General features: G+C 40.5%; 1 protein-coding gene across 3 annotated transcripts in view; it reads right to left on the bottom strand.

The window, feature by feature from the left end:
- The window catches only part of ltbp1 (latent transforming growth factor beta binding protein 1), a 155,293-nt gene that overhangs the window by 53,220 nt on the left and 84,859 nt on the right, over nt 1–17,214 (bottom strand). For all 3 annotated transcript variants that reach the window (XM_088351050.1, XM_088351052.1, XM_088351051.1), the window contains 5 exons: nt 15,348–15,434; nt 13,350–13,475; nt 10,732–10,857; nt 5,747–5,866; nt 2,582–2,704 (listed from right to left, as the gene is read on the bottom strand). In XM_088351050.1, the coding sequence (XP_088207176.1) occupies nt 2,582–2,704; nt 5,747–5,866; nt 10,732–10,857; nt 13,350–13,475; nt 15,348–15,434 (582 nt within the window). The remainder of the gene's footprint in view (nt 1–2,581; nt 2,705–5,746; nt 5,867–10,731; nt 10,858–13,349; nt 13,476–15,347; nt 15,435–17,214) is intronic.

The following is a 17,214-nucleotide window of genomic DNA, read 5'->3' as shown; positions in this document are numbered from 1 at the left end:
TAGGTAGATGTCTAGATAGATAGATGGATAGATGTCTAGATAGATGTCTAGATGTCTAGATAGATAGATGTCTAGATAGATGTCTAGATGTCTAGATGGATGTCTAGATAGATGTCTAGGTAGATGTCTAGATAGATAGATGTCTAGATAGATAGATAGATAGATAGATAGATAGATAGATGTCTAGATAGATGTCTAGATAGATGTCTAGATGTCTAGATAGATAGATAGATGTCTAGATAGATAGATGTCTAGATAGATAGATGTCTAGATAGATAGATGTCTAGATAGATAGATAGATAGATGTCTAGATATACAAATGTCTAGATAGATAGATAAATGTCTAGATAGATAAATGTCTAGATAGATGTCTAGATAGATAGATAGATATCGAGATAGATGTCTAGATAGATGGATAGATAGATGTCTAGATAGATGTCTAGATAGATGTCTAGATGTCTAGATAGATGTCTAGATAGATAGATGTCTAGATAGATGTCTAGATAGATAGATGTCTAGATAGCTGTCTAGATAGATAGATGTCTAGATAGATAGATGTCTAGATAGATAGATGTCTAGATAGATAGATAGATAGATGTCTAGATAGATGTCTAGATAGATGGATAAATGTCTAGATAGATAAATGTCTAGATAGATGTCTAGATAGATGTTTAGGTAGATGTCTAGATAGATAGATAGTTGATGTCTAGATAGATGTCTAGATGTCTAGATAGATAGATAGATGTCTAGATAGATAGATGTCTAGATATACAAATGTCTAGATAGATAGATAAATGTCTAGATAGATAAATGTCTAGATAGATGTCTAGATAGATAGATAGATATCGAGATAGATGTCTAGATAGATGGATAGATAGATGTCTAGATAGATGTCTAGATAGATGTCTAGATGTCTAGATAGATGTCTAGATAGATAGATGTCTAGATAGATGTCTAGATAGATAGATGTCTAGATAGCTGTCTAGATAGATAGATGTCTAGATAGATAGATGTCTAGATAGATAGATGTCTAGATAGATAGATAGATAGATAGATAGATAGATGTCTAGATAGATGGATAAATGTCTAGATAGATAAATGTCTAGATAGATGTCTAGATAGATGTTTAGGTAGATGTCTAGATAGATAGATAGTTGATGTCTAGATAGATGTCTAGATGTCTAGATAGATAGATAGATGTCTAGATAGATAGATGTCTAGATAGATAAATGTCTAGATAGATAGATAAATGTGTAGATAGATAAATGTCTAGGTAGATGTCTAGATAGATGTCTAGATATCTAGATAGATGTCTAGATAGATAGATGTCTAGATGTCTAGATAGATAGATAGATGAATGGATGGATAGATACTTTATTCATTCCTGTAGGGAAATTCACACTTCCAGCAGTATTCTTGTGTTGAAAAATAAAATAATAAAATAAAAGATAGAATACAAAAATACCCAATCTAACGTGTTGATATAGCATATTTAAATAGTGCTACGCAAAATACACACTGTAATAAAAATAGGGTAATATGCAAATGTGGGGGTGGGGTTTAATGTGGGCTTTTACTCCCCCGGGTGGAGTTAAAGAGCCTCATAGCATCAGGAAGAAATGATCTCCTCAGTCTGTCCGTGGAACAAAACTGTGACAGCAGTCTGTCGCTGAAGCTGCTCTTCTGTTTGGAGATGATGCTGTGTAGTGGATGTGATGAATTGGTTAGCGGGTGTGCGGTCATGAGATCGAACCTTCCTGGGTGGAGTTTGCATGTTCTCCCTGTGCCTGCGTGGGTTTCCTCCGGGCACTCCGGTTCCCTCCCACATTCCAAAAAAATATCAGGTTAATTGGCCGGTCCAAATTGTCCCGAAGTGTGAATGAACGAGTGAGTTGTCTGTCCCTGTGTGGCCTGCGACTGGCTGGCAACCAGTTCAGGGTGTCCCCTACCCACTGCCCGAAGATGGCTGGGATGGGCTCCAGCACTCCCGCAACCCTACTGTGTATAAACAGTGCAGATAATGGATGGATGAATAGTAATACTGTTGAATGAATGAAACTTGAGAGGAACGCAACCACGGTGACTATACTTTTGAGAAACAATGCTCTCTAGAATCTAGGTGAGAACCACCAGGAAAAGTATGTGTGTGTCTGTGTGTGGAGTCAAACTTTGGAACAATTTTCAAGACGAGATCAATGAATGTCCAACTATTCACTTGTTCAAATTTAAATACAAAAAAACATTACTGGCGGGATACAGAGATGAAGAAAATGGGGTATGAGTGATATGAGAGATTAGGAATAGTGCGTCTAGTTAATTTTGTGTTATTGTTGCTATTCTGATATCATAACTGTTATTATCAATATTATTACTATTGTTGTTATTATCATTGGTGTATTTAATAGGGAAGATGAAGGGGTAGGGAATATAAGCATCTGCTTCTTACTACCCCTTTCGACCATATTATGTAACATTATTTTGTTGTTGAGTTATTGTTTTTGTTTTTTTAATGTTCAAAATAAAGTTTTCATTCATTCATTCAATCTAGATTATAGGATTATTATTTCGAACAATACTGTACCATCACATTGGTCACCAGACTGAGACACTCTGAAACCTGGACCACACTGACAAACGAAAGAACCGTCAGTGTTCATGCAGTGGCCTCTCGTACAGACACGTTGATCCTGGCATTCGTCGATATCTGAAAAAAATGAAAGCACACCGATAAATACATACGGCCAGGGTTGGGTAGGGTTACTTTAACTGGATTACTTTCAATGACTTTTGGATTACTTCAATACCAAACATGCTAATAAAAGACAATGACTACATTTTGTGCAGGCTTGGGGAGTAACGGAATACATGGAACAGCAAAAATGATGTTGGCAAGCTGTTTGGATTTATTTTCATTTTGTTTCTGTCGCATTTTAGAGATCAAAGCCAGGAGAGAAAGCTTACCACGTGTTGTGAGTCATCATTTTATTCATATTTACTTTCTTTTGTCTTTTATGAGCATATTTGGTATTGGAGTAATCCAAAAGTAATTGAAAGTAATCAAGTTAAAGTAACCCTACCCAACCCTGCATTTGATGTTAGTTTTGCCGGAGATCAAAGAGATCAAAGCCAGGAGAGAAAGCTTACCACGTGTTGTGAGTCATCATTTTATTCATATTTAATCTATTTTGTCTTTTATTAGCATATTTGGTATTGGAGTAATCCAAAACTCATTGAAAGTAATCCAGTTAAAGTAACCCTACCCGACCCTGCATTTTATGTTAGTTTTGCCGGAGATCAAAGAGATCAAAGCCAGGAGAGAAAGCTTACCACGTGTTGTGAGTCATCATTTTATTCATATTTAGTTTCTTTTGTCTTTTATTAGCATATTTGCTAATGGAGTACTCCAAAAGTAATTGAAAGTAATCCAGTTAAAGTAACCCTACCCAACCCTGGTCGCATTTTATGTTAGTTTAGCTGGAGATCAAAGAGATCAAAGCCAGGAGAGAAAGCTTACCACGTGTTGTGAGTCATCATTTTATTCATATTTAGTTTCTTTTGTCTTTTATTAGCATATTTGCTATTGGAGTCATCCAAAAGTCATTGAAAGTAATCCAGTTAAAGTAACCCTACCCAACCCTGATCTGCAGTCGACTAATTAAACATGTTGTCATCGCTCAGTTACTTTTAGCGCAATTCCTGCACGCACGATTACGTCCATTTGGCAGTGACACGCAAACATCTGTGAGTCGCATCGTTCCATTCTATAAACGACATTTTAGCATGGTATATTTCTTTCCTGTCACCGCCTTCTCAGTGGCTTGGCATTCCGTGCGCTATAGAGGAGCCGTAACCACACCCTTTGTCACATCGGCTAGACCAGGGGTATCAAACTCATTTTAACTCGGGGGCCACACGATAGAACAAGCATTCTGTAGGGGGCCGGACTAGTAGATTAAAGAGAAAGAAAAAGAGATAAAGAAATAAGAGAAAGAGGGAGGGAAAAGGAGAGGGGGCGGGACAAAGAAAGAAAAAGAGAGAGAGGGAGAGAGCGTGAGAAACAAAAGATAAAAAGTCATGAGAGAGGGGGAAAAGAAAGGGAGAGGAAGAAAGAAATCCAAAGAGAAATAGAAAGACGGAAGGAGAGAAAAGACAAAAGAAAGCGCGAAGTGTAGGAAGAGAGAAAGAGAAAAGAGAGAAAAGGAAATAAGGAAGTTAGAGCAAAAGAGGTTAAAAGACACAGAGAGGGAAAGAGACAAAGAGCAACAAAGTCAGAGAAAAAGAGAGAGACAGAGAGTGGAAGAAACAGAGACAGAGTGGGAGAAAAGGGGTGGAAAAGAAAGAGAGAGAGAGAGAGGGAGAGAGAGGAAGAAAGAAATCCAAAGAGAAATAGAAAGACAGGAGGAGAGAAAAGAGAAAATAAAGCGCGAAGGGTAGGAAGAGAGAAAGAGAAAAGAGAGAAGAGGAAAAAAGGAAATTGGAGCAAAAGAGGTTAAAAGACACAGAGAGAGAAAGAGACAAAGAGCAACAAAGTAAGAGAAAAAGAGAGAGACAGAGAGTGAAAGAAACAGAGACAGAGTGGGAAAAAAGGGGTGGAAAAGAAAGAGAGAGAGAGAGAGAGAGACAGAGAGAGACAGAGAGAGAGAGAGAGAGACATAGAGAGAGAGAGAGACACAAAGAGAGAGAGAGAGAGAGAGAGAGAGACAGAGGAAGAAAAAAATCCAAAGAGAAATAGAAAAACGATTAATTCCACTTTTTTCATGAAAAATTTGTGTCACAACTTTTATATAAGCTCAATTTTTAAATGTAATATATATTACCTAAAATGAGTTATTTTGAAACTTGACACTTATGTTAAAAGGGTATAAAAACAATTATCTGAAAACTTATATTTTTATGACACATGGAACAATGTTCGCACGGGTGAAATCCTTGAAAATGCTAGAATTTTAAAGTGTTTTCAAGGATTGAGGCGAAGTGCTTGTAATTGCTTGAAATTGTTACCATGTCCCTGCTTATACCCATTCACACACACACCAATAGCGGCCATGCAGCCATGCAAGGCGCCGACCTTGCCTTGCCCAAGGACACTTCAACCTATAACACGGAGGAGCCGGGAATCGAACCTACGGTCTCTTGATCCCAAGACGAGCGCTCTACCTCCTGAGCTAATGCCGCTCCAAGTCAAAACGGGTCGTAGCCGGAGACAGACGGGAGCAAAAACAGGACAGGTAGGAGTCAAAGTCGAAAAAGGCTTGCCTAGTTTACACAGAGGTTCGCAGACGGACATGTCAACAGGGTAGTAACAGGACTGGATTTAAATAGGGACAGGGAGCCTGAAATCACGTCTTTTACGGGCGTACAACTTTCAAAACGTCTCCGCCCGGGTGGCCGACAACTTTTTAGTGGAAAGAAAAATCTTTCGTGGTTTTTTTTGTTTTTCAAATAAAACGTTCGTTCGTTTGGCAATTTGCATACTCGCCAGCCAATCAGAAGCCTGCATCGAATAACTTTCCCGAACCTTATAATGTCGACCATTTGCATATCATTTTCCAAAGAAGACAGAGAACACAAGAAAAATGAATACGTGTTGAGGAATCAAGGCAAAACCTCAGCCCCAGATTCAAAAGAAGCTAACAAAATTGATGACGCTACAAAACATAAACACGCATTAAAAGCATCGTGGAAAGAGGAGTTCTTGATGGAAAAGCTTGTCTTGAAAATCACAAGGTGGCGCCGTTGGACCTACCGACACACTGGCCTCCCCGTGCCGAGAACCCGGAGGAACACGTGCCGCAGTTGTAACCACCGGGGATGTTGGTGCAAATGCCAGATGGACACATCGTCCTGTTTTCACATTCGTTGATATCTGAAAAAAAGGCGATGCGATATTTAACGAACAGTATCCCCACGTGGAGAGTTTCACACTACACGGCGTACAATAATAATAAATATAAATCAGGACAGTAGGAGAGCGTGTAAGTACAGTATTTCACATGCATTTCATATACAGTATACATTATCGCATTCCGTGCAGTGCGCACCTGCAGTTTCCCTCATGCCGAAAATCACTCTGGACTTGCAGATGCATATAACACCCACAAAATCTGGGTTACTCGCTAAAGGTAGGTAGGTAGGTAGGTAGGTAGGTATGTGTCACGGTTGCCATGGCGCCCAATCGGCCCCGCCCATTTGGCACTAGAGGCGACTCGTTGACAGATTGGCTTTCTATTTAAGCTCAGTGCTCTCACTCTTCCTTTGTCAGTCGGTCAACCAACCTCAGCCATGGGTTTTCATTCGGTCCTGTTTCCTGTTTGTATTTCCTGTCCTGTATTGTTCGCTTTTGTTTATGTCCTGTTTAATATCGGTTTCCAGTTTTGTTCCTGTCTATTCTTGTCCTGTTTATTATTCTCTCCAGTTTTCATTCCCGTCTAGTTTGTCCTGTTTTAATTTCGATATCCTGTTTCATTATCAATCCTGTCTGTACCATCCTGTCCGGTATCGACCCCATCCGTCCGATATCTACTCCAGCAATTGGTATCGATCTCGTCAGCCTCTGGCTTCCTATCATTCCACGCCAGACTTCTGCCTAACGTGCATGACTCCCCATTTCTTGTAAAATAAAAGGCTTGCGTGAGGAACGTCACGCGTTTGGGTCCTGATCCTGTTCTGGTTCATGACAGTATGGAGTCCAATAAATCATCGGATAAATTGCATCCGTTTGGAACATAAACGTATAAACCAAAACATACCCTTTCTCCTCACCACTACGGAAGAGGGGAGGCCTCCTTGAGTGTTACGGGTGATAACCATCAGCTAGTTTGTTCTCAGAGATCCAATTGAGTTTCCTCTTTGCGGTTGGGAAATTTCTGTGCGGAATCGGTAAGGAACCACATAATAACCGACGACCTCGTATTTATATCAGACGAAGCGTGAGGAAGCAGTCAACAGGGAGGTGCAGAGTTTAGCAACAGCGCGGTCGGCCGAGTTTCCTCCACATTTCCACTGATTTTTAATTCCCCTCGATAAGTCTTTGATAGTCTTTGCTGGGTAACGCAAAACTGACTTTTTCTGGAATTGATCCCGTTCAATGGTACACAAAACCATTATACAGTGGAACCTCGGTTTTCGAACGCCTCTCAGTTCGAACAAATCGGTTCTCGACCAAAAATTTTGAGAAATTCTTGCTTCGCTTTTGGTTCAAAAAAATCGGAGTTCGAACGCCGGTACGCTAGGGTGTGATGCTGAGCGGCGTACGAGTGTAGATTGCCCCCACGGAAGTGGAAGCGGGAGATGGCGGTGTCAAGGACGGGAAAAAACAGGTCGATAGCCGGGATAGGAGAGCAAAAACGTGGTCGGGATCAAAAAAGGGTCGTAAGCCGGGACCGGAGAGCAGACGTGGTCGGAGCCGGAGACAAACGGGGAGATCAGGAACGGAAGGGTGCAAAAACGGGACAGGCGGGAGTCAGGGTCAAAATACTTGCCTTGTAACAACAGAGGTTTGCTGATGGACTGACAACCGGAGAGCAACAGGACTGGGCTTAAAAAAAGATCTATCTATCTATCTATCTATCTATCTATCTATCTATCTATCTGAACTGTTGTCACGGCAACGCGCACTCTTTCTCTGCTTTCGTTTTTCAGAAGCGGCGAAGGGAGTGTTTTAACTCCTAATTATGCATCGGAAGAAGGTCGGTGCAAGCAGCAAAGTTGCTACAGGTGAAAAAAGAGGAGTAGTGCGTACAACTATTGCATTTAAGAAAGAAATAATAGCATAATATGAAGAAGGTGTGCGAGTTTCCCTTTTTTCAGGAATACAGCATGGCTACAACCGCCAAGGTAAGAAATCCTACTCATAATTCTTTTCTTTATCCTTTAACCGCTCACCACTTGTTGTGGAGACCCGGGGGCTAAATGACGTGTAAACGACCTGATTTTTTTATTTTTACTCGTTCATGTTAGCGTCATCTTTCGTACGGAAGATGACGCTAACGCGAACGTACGATTAGCCTGGGTTAGCTTCATGTTTACTTTCGTGGTAAACATTGACGGATTAAAACAATTTTACATGACTTTTAATGGGAAAAAACGACTTCGGCGATCGTACGAATCGGTTTTCGTACAAAGAAATGGAACGGATTATGGTCGAGAACCGAGGTTCCACTGTAGACTCTTTTCCACGAATCAAACGTAAAATTCTTGAAGTCAGTCGTCAAAGTAACTCAAATGACAATTGTTGGGTTATTTTTTTGTATTTTAGCAATGTCTGAAATAACGTCTGCCCAGACGCCCGGGTGGCCGACAACTTTTTCGAGAAAAAAACTAAAAATAAAAAATAATATTTTGTTATTTTTTCTTTTTTCAAATCAAACGTTTGCTTTATTACGATTTCGAAATCTTCGTTCGGTTTGGAGATTTCGGATTTTCGTTTGGCAATTACTCGGCAGCCAATCAGAAGCCTGCATCGAATAACTTCGTGCTTCCGGACTTTCCCGAGCCTTATAAGGTCGTGCATTTGCATATCATTTTCCAAAGTAGACGCACAGAAAACACAATGAAATGAAATGAAATGATCTGCATTTATATAGCACTTTTCAAGTCAAGACTTCCCAAAGCGCTTTACAGTGTGCTTCACATTTCCCAATAGCGGCCGTGCAGCCATGTAAGGCGCTAACCTGCTTATTGGGGGTATTAGGGGTTCAGTGTCTTACCCAAGGACACTTCGACATGTAACACGGAGGAGCCGGGATTCGAACTGCGATCTCTTGATCCCAAGACGAGCGCTCTACCTCCTGAGCCTGGATAAGTGGTTAGGAATCAAGCCAAAACCTCAGCCCCAGAAGAAAGATTCAAAAGAAGCTAACAACATTTATGACGCTACAAAACGTAAACGTACATTAAAAGCATTGTGGAAAGAGGAGTTCACGTGGCTTGGAGCAGACGAACGCAAATATTACATGAATGAAGGTACATATTGATGGCATATGGAAAACAGCGATGTCATATACATGCAATGAATGTTAGAAGTCGATTTATAATAAACTTAATTTTAAAGTGTTGTTCTGTTATATATTCTGATTATCAATCCTTAATATTTCGCAACAATGTTTTTTGTTTTGCGATGAGTCGTCTTCTTGTGTTTCAAGTAGTGGAAATATGGGGCAGGCAACTTTATGGCTGGGCAGGCAACTTTTTGTCATGAGTTTCAGACACTGCTTTTAGCCTTAAAAATCCTGAATAAAGTACAGGAATATTAATTTTCATAGATTCTAAATCCTTGTTCAATTGGTAGTGTTCTGCAACAAGCTTCGGCCACAATATTTTGCTGTCATCATGAACGGAACACACCTTTTACCACAAAATTTGAACAGAAAAAGAATCCCACTACTACCACGTAACTGACTACATGCAGGCAATAGTCCGGTTTTAGCTAAACTGCATTGGCTCCCTGTTAACTTAAGATGTGATTTTAAGGTTCTGTTGGTATTATACAAAATCATGCATGGACTTGCTCCCTCATAGCTTTCAGATTTAATTTCCCCCTATGTTCCGATCCGGAGCCTTTGCTCTGAAAATGCTGGTCTATTAATGATCCCAAGATCCAAGAAGAAATCAGCTGGTTCCAGAGCGTTCTCCATTCGGGCCCCGGTGCTGTGGAATGCTCTTCCCCCTGAGATTCGATCTGCAACCTCAGTGGAAATGTTTAAATCGAAGCGTAAAACACACTTCTTTTCTGAAGCATATTAATAACCTATATTTTATGTTGACAATATCTGTGTATTATTTGCCCTCATGTAGGTTTTAGATCAGGGGATGGTGTCATAATAGTCTTTTCCCCTCTCTCACTATCTCTTACATTCTCTCTCTTTTTTTTCTCTATCTTTCTCCATTTCTCTCTTTCCTTGTCCCACACTTTTTTTCTCTCCCTCTCTTTCCTTTATTTATTTCTCTCTTTTTTCTTTCTCCTTAATCTACTAGTCCGGCCCCCGAGAGAATGTTTGGCCTATCGTGTGGCCCTGAGTTAAAATGAGTTTGACACCCCCGCTATATATGAATAGATACATCTGTGGCATTTACCATACTCTCTATTTTTTGGGTTGTATGTGTTTTAAGAATAAGTTCAATTAAGATTGATAAATACAGAAAATGATTTTCTGTCATGATTCCTGATGTGACTCAGCTGTGCCCGCTCTTTTGGCGGCAACTGCTGCAGGTTTTGATTGGCTCCCGATCTGTCCCCTTTTGTCAGTCCGTCTGCGAACCTCAGTGAACACTAGGCAAGCCTTTTTCGACCCTGACTCCCACTCGTGCGTTTTTTTTGCTCCCGTCTGTCCCGGGCTTCGACCTGTTTTTGATCCTGACCACGTCTGCTCTCCCGTCCCGGCTTACGACCTCTTTTTGTCCCCGACTGCGTCTTCTTTACTTTTCTGGCTTACGACTCGCTTCCGACCCCAGTTTTTCCTCTCCTGTCCCGGCTACCGACCCGTTTTTTCCATCCCTGACACCGCCGTCGCCCGCCAAGGAAGATCCACTTCCGCGATCGGAGCACAATCCGAGTACCAGAGCGACTTGCCTCCTACGTCCAGCGAACACCGGATCGTGGGCGCAGCCCTTCCTCCTTCTTTCAATAGAAACGCAACGCAAGTGGGTCCTGTCCCCGTTCTGGTCCTGACATTTTCAGCAAATGTTGGCAGTACTTTGCTGAAATGTTAACAAAAAAAGACACATACTGACCTACACAAGTGGTTCCATCCTCATCAGCACGGAATCCTCGTGGACACACGCACAGGAAACTCCCCTCGGTGTTTTGGCACAGACCACCAGAGCACATCGACGGGGTTTCCAAACATTCGTCTGAATCTGGACAAACAAAAGACCGCAGATTTTTTTTTAAAGTTTAGGGGAAAAAAGCTCTAAAATCCAGAGCTGAAACTAATAGAAATATTACTATCAGTTTATAATCATAATAATAAGGACGGATTGTCGTATGCCGGGGTTTACTGTACGTTGCTTTCTCTCTTGAAAATGTATACGCTAATTCACTTTGTCAGGATGAAGGATTTTATACATTTGACTTTAAAGGATTTTATACGATTGACTACAAATTACGTTTAATGCAAAAGATATTCACTGACTGGGCTGTAGTTCAATGTCAGGGCACCCTGGTGGAAAATTTTTTCTACAGGAACGGCGGGAACGAGACGTAAGGCTTATAAGATAATCAGCACATCCAGAAGCAGAAAGGCCCTGATGACGTAGAAAGTATTCCAGACATCGCGACGCCCAGGGGGGGGCCTTCCTTGGCAAGTCCATGGGAGGAGTCGGCACGCCATTATGCGGAAAAAGATGGTGAATAGGAGAGAGCTAAAGGACTTAAGAAGAGGGCTTCCCAGAGACGACAGTAATTTGGCTGTTTTCGATAGAGTACACTTAGTTAAATTGTTAATGAAATTAAATCTGGCCCGTGTGGAAATGTCGGCTTTCCTGTTCAGCTTTTCCGTCAAGAAACAAGCGTGCATAAATTGTTGGTTGAATGTAGGTTGTGTTTGGTTAATGGAGTCCGATAACTAAGTCGAACAATTTGGTAAACGCTACATTTTGATATTAATTCCCAGCAAGGACCAGAACGGAAACAAGAGCCAATTGCGTTACGTTTCTCGCAAATTTTATTGAAAGAAAGAGGAAGTGCTGCGCCCACGGTCCAGTGTTCGCTGGGCGCGGGAAGCAAGTCGCTCTCGCACTCGGATTGTGATCCGAACACGGAAGTGGATCTTCTCTAGTGAGCGATGGCGGTGTCAGGGACGGAGAAACAGGTCGGTAGCCGGGACTGGGAGGGCAAGGCCTGGTCGGGGTCGGAAACGGGTTGTAAGCCAGAACGTAGTCGGGGACAACAGAGGTCGTAAGCCGGTACGGGAGAGCAGACGAGGTCAGGATCAAAACAGGTCGTAGCCGGAGACAGACGGGAGCAAAAACGGGACAGGTGGGAGTCAGGGCCGAAAAAGGCTTGCCTAGTGTCCACTGAGGTTTGCAGACGGACTGACGATAGGGGACAGACAGGACTAGGTTCAAATACTGACAGCGAGCCAATCAGAACCCGCCGCAGTTGGCGGACACAGCTGAGTTACATCAGTAATCATGACAAACTTTGGTTAAAGGATGCAAATGTCTCCTTGATACTGTTCTCATAGTTTGTTATAAATTAAATAATAGATCATTTACCTACAGGGTTGGGTAGGGTTACTTGATTACTTTCGATTACTTTTGGATTACTCCAATACCAAATATGCTAATAAAAGACAAAAGAAAATAAATATGAATAAAGTGACTCAATTTTGTGCAGGCTTGGGGAGTAACAGAACACATGGAACGGCAAAAATGATGTTTGGATTTATTTTCATTTTGTTTCCATTGCATTTTATGTTAGTTTTGCCGGACATCAAAGAGATCAAAGCCAGGAGAGAAAGCTTACCACGTGTTGTGAGTCATCATTTGATTCATATTTAGTTTCTTTTGTCTTTTATGAGCATATTTGGTATTGGAGTAATCCAAAAGTCATTGAAAGTAATCCAGTTAAAGTAACCCTACCCAACCCTGCATTTTATGTTAGTTTTGCCGGAGATCAAAGAGATCAAAGCCAGGAGAAAAGCTTACCACATGTTGTGAGTCATCATTTGATTCATCTTTAGTTTCTTTTGTCTTTTATTAGCATATTTGGTATTGGAGTAATCTAAAAGTAATTGAAGGTAATCCAGTTAAAGTAACCCTGCCCAACCCTGCATTTTATGTTCGTTTTGCCGGAGATCAAAGAGATCAAAGCCAGGAGAGAAAGCTTACCACGTGTTGTGAGTCATCATTTTATTCATATTTAGTTTATTTTGTCTTTTATTAGCATATTTGGTATTGGAGTCATCCAACAGTAATTCAAAGTAATCAAGTTAAAGTAACCCTACCCAACCCTGGTCGCATTGTATGTTAGTTTTGCTGGAGATCAAAGAGATCAAAGCCAGGAGAGAAAGCTTACCACGTGTTGTGAGTCATCATTTTATTCATATTTACTTTCTTTTGTCTTTTATGAGCATATTTGGTATTGGAGTAATCCAAAAGTAATTGAAAGTAATCCAGTTAAAGTTACCCTACCCAGCCCTGCATTTTATGTTAGTTTTGCCGGAGATCAAAGAGATCAAAGCCAGGAGAGAAAGCTTACCACGTGTTGTGAGTCCTCATTTTATTCATATTTAGTTTCTTTTGTCTTTTATTAGCATATTTGGTATTGGAGTAATCCAAAAGTCATTGAAAGTAATCCAGTTAAAGTAACCCTACCCAACCCTGTTTACCTAGCATTTTACACTCACCTACACAAGATGTCAGCTCCTCATTCAAGCGGTAGCCCTCATCACAATGGCAGATGTAGCTTTCAGCTGTGTTTTCACAAACTCCTCGCCCACAAATATAAGGGTTGATGTGACACTCGTTCACCTCTGTTTCAGGAAAAGCAAAGTTATTACAGATATATATCATATACTATCTTATCAACTGTCATTCTAGATTTTATGGCGTGGAAAGTGATTACTCCCTCCCTCCCTGATCCTGTTAATTACCGTAGGTAGGTTTGAGCACTATCTATGAAGTTACAATTGTGTAAATTTCAGGATGGCCTGGCTTAAACCGGGATTGTGTCGCGTATTTTGATGCGTGCACACGCGGCTTATACATAGGTGCAGATCGTGTAAGAACAAAAGTGGCAAAACACCTCAAAATTAGCGGGTGCGGCTTATAATCAGGTGCGCTCTATAGTCCGGAATTTACGGTAATTGCATCTACAGTGGCTTGCGAAATTTCTTGTGAAGCATCAACAATAAGTGGGACACAATCATGAAGTGGAACACACTTTATTGGATATTATAAACTTTTTTAACAAATAAAAAACGAAAAAGTGGGTGTGCAAAATGATTTACTTTCAGTGCAGCAAACTCCAGAAGTTCAGTAAGGATCTCTGAATGATTCAATGTTGATCTAAATGACTAACGATGATAAATGGAATCCACCTGTGTGTCATCAAGTCTCAGCAAAAGTTGTCTGATCTTTGTTTGGCCTTGATGTTACGGATCACCTGCCTGAGTTGATGTATTCTGGACTTCCTGAACTTTGCCAGCCCTGAGTGTGTGTTTTTGTCATCTGTCTTACACCCCTTACCATGTGCAGATCGCCTTTAGTTAATTTCCTTAGTCCGCAAGTCTCTGCTCCTACACTGTGATAGTCTCAGAAGTCTGTTTAAAGCGCAGAGAGCATCACAAAAAACGAGGAACACACCAGGCAGGTCCGAGATACTGTTGTGGAGAAGTTTCAAGCTGGATTTGGATACAAAAAAATATCCCAAGCTTTAAACATCCCAAGGAGCACTGTGCAAGCAATAATATTGAAATTGAAGGCGTATCAGACCACTGCAAATCTACCAAGAGCAAACTTTCAGCTGATACAAGGAGAAAACTGATCAGAGATGCAGCCAAGAGGCCCGTGATCACTCTGGATGAACTGCGGAGGTCTACAGCTGAGGTGGGAGAATCTGTCCATCAGACAACAATCAGCTGTATACTGTACAAATCTGGCCTTTGTGGAAGAGTGGAAAAAATGAAGCCATTTCTTAAAGATATCCATAAAAAGTGTTGTTTAAAGTTTGCCACAAGCCACCTGGGAGACACACCAAACATGTGGAAGAAGGTGCTCTGGTCAGATGAGATCAAAATCGAATGTTTTGGCAACAATGCAATACGTTATGTTTGGTGTAAAAGCCCCACAGCTCATCACCCTCCACACACCATCCCAACTGTCAAACATGGTGGTGGCAGCATCATGGTTTGGGCCTGATTTTCCTCAGCAGGGACAAGGAAGATGATTAAAATTAATGGGAGGATGGATGGAGTCAAACACAGGACCATTCTGGAAGATGGAGCCCGCCAAAGACCTGAGACTGGGACGGAGACTTGCACAATGATCCAAAACGTAAACCAAAAGCGACAATGGAATGGTTCACCAAAAAACATATCAAGGTGTTAGAATATCCAAGTCTAAGTCCAGACCTCAATCTAATTGAGAATCCGTGGAAAGAACTGAAAACTGCAGTTCACAAACGCTTTCCATCCAACCTCACTAAGCTTGAGCTTTTTTGCAAGGAGGAATGGGCAAAAATATCACTGTATAAGTTACATGTCAGTGAAATCAGTCTAACATCATATTTTTTCCCCAACCAAGCATATCTTTCTTACAGTCTTTGTGCTTTTGAAAGAATTACCACGGGCAAAAGAGTTTCAGACAAAGCCAAGATGAACAAAACCAAAATAAACAGACCGTACCTGCAGAGTGAGTTGGTGAAATATCTTGGCCTGCATTAGAAGGGAGAATCTCCACTGGAACGGGTGGTGAGCTCTGCTCCACAACCTCTATTAAATTGAGAAGAGACATGAATTCATTAATCAGATCCCTCTTCAATGACTTGGGTGAAGGTATCATGAATGAGTATTCCGGCACACATGAATGAATGAATGAATGAAAACTTTATTCGAACATTAAAATATAAAAACAGAACAAAAAGAATAACTCAACAACAAAATAACGTTACATAATATGTTGGAAAACGGGTAGTCAGAAGCAAATGCTTATATTCCCTACTCCTTCATCTTCCCTATTAAATACACCAATGATAATAACAACAATAGTTATAATATTAATAATAACAGAGTGGCAACTAAATCATTATCAAACATGTCCAAAATTTGACATCAAGTTACATTTTTGCTGAGTTTCCGGCAATGCAAAATGATTTTTCTCTTTTGAATGAATTGACTCATGTACTATTGCAAAGGTTGTATGGCCTACAAACGTCGTTTGTTCTTTCACAAGATATCCATTTCTTTTTATTTCCTGACATATTTTGTCGCATAATATTAACATTTTTGGGGGCTTATTGAGTCGGTTGTAAGATACAGAACTGTACTTAGTCACATTTTTTAGTGGAAGTACAATGTTGGCAACAAGATTCACTTGATATCATTGGAAATTATTTGAAAGCAACACAAACTTTTTCTTCTTTTTTCTGTTTTTTTTCTACTTTTTTTTTATTCCTTGTGTTTATTTTTTCCTAGCTGTTACTTTTTTCTTTTTGTTCTCTATTTGCTTTTTTCCTACATTTATTTCTTTTCTTTCTTTCTGGCTTTTTTCTAAATTTTTCATTCTTTTTTTTCTCTCTTCCTTTTGTTTCTTTTTTTCTCAGCTTTTCACTACTTTTTCATTTTGGTATTTTTTTCTTTTTTTGTTCTATTCCCCCCCTTCCTTTAAGTCATTTTGTGCATCATTTTACATAATATTTGGTCATGTTGGGATTTAAGAAGCAAAAACAACCCGAAGAGCCGTTTAGGACCCGAAAGAGCCGGTTCCTTTTAGTGAGCCGAGCCGAAGAAGCCGGTTCCCCGACAAACTCTACTAACTTAACTCAACTTCATTCTCCTTCGACTCGACTTCAAGATACTGCATTTAGAACACAATGTCAGGGGAACCCGTGTATTTTTACCTTCATGCACTGTAACTTTGACTTGAGTCGCTTCCTAATTAGTAATTTTGAACCCTCATTTTTGTGCGCTGGCTAGATTTTCTTGTGCGCTGAGAATGTGTTTAGTGTTTAGTCAGTTTAGAGGGTACACTGCTCATACCCCACCCTCCTCATCTCTGTATTCCGCCAGGAATGTTCCTTTGTGTTTAAATTTGAACAAGCGAATAGTTGGACATTGTTTGATCTCGTTTTGTAAATTGTTCCAAAGTTTAACTCCACACACAGAGACACACATACTTTTCCTGGTGGTTCTCACCTTTGGGATTATGAATTAACTACAGCCCCTTAAATGACAATTTCCCTCTTTCCGAATGAATAATTTATGTTTTCCGGCACTATGTTTTTGTTGACCTTAAATAGCAGTTGTGCAGTGAAAACATTTACTAAATCATCTAATTTTAATAATTTGGACTGCAGGAATAAAATATGAGTATGATCCCGATATACTACCCTGTGTATGGTTCTACTGATGTGGGACACCCGAGTCTGCTCCGTTGGCGGTAGCAGCCTCGGACACTGATTGGCTGCTGAACTCCTTTAAACCCCCGGCTTTCTGCTACCGGTTGTCAGACCGTCTGCGAACCTCTGTTACACAAGGCAAGCTTTTTTTTACT

This window comes from Urocampus carinirostris, chromosome 13 (assembly GCF_059441175.1).
Source record: "Urocampus carinirostris isolate Australia breed hairy pipefish chromosome 13, RoL_Ucar_1.0, whole genome shotgun sequence".
Lineage (NCBI taxonomy): Eukaryota > Metazoa > Chordata > Actinopteri > Syngnathiformes > Syngnathidae > Urocampus > Urocampus carinirostris.
Note: the sequence above shows the minus strand (reverse complement) of the source record. Positions and strands in the feature narration are given on the sequence as shown.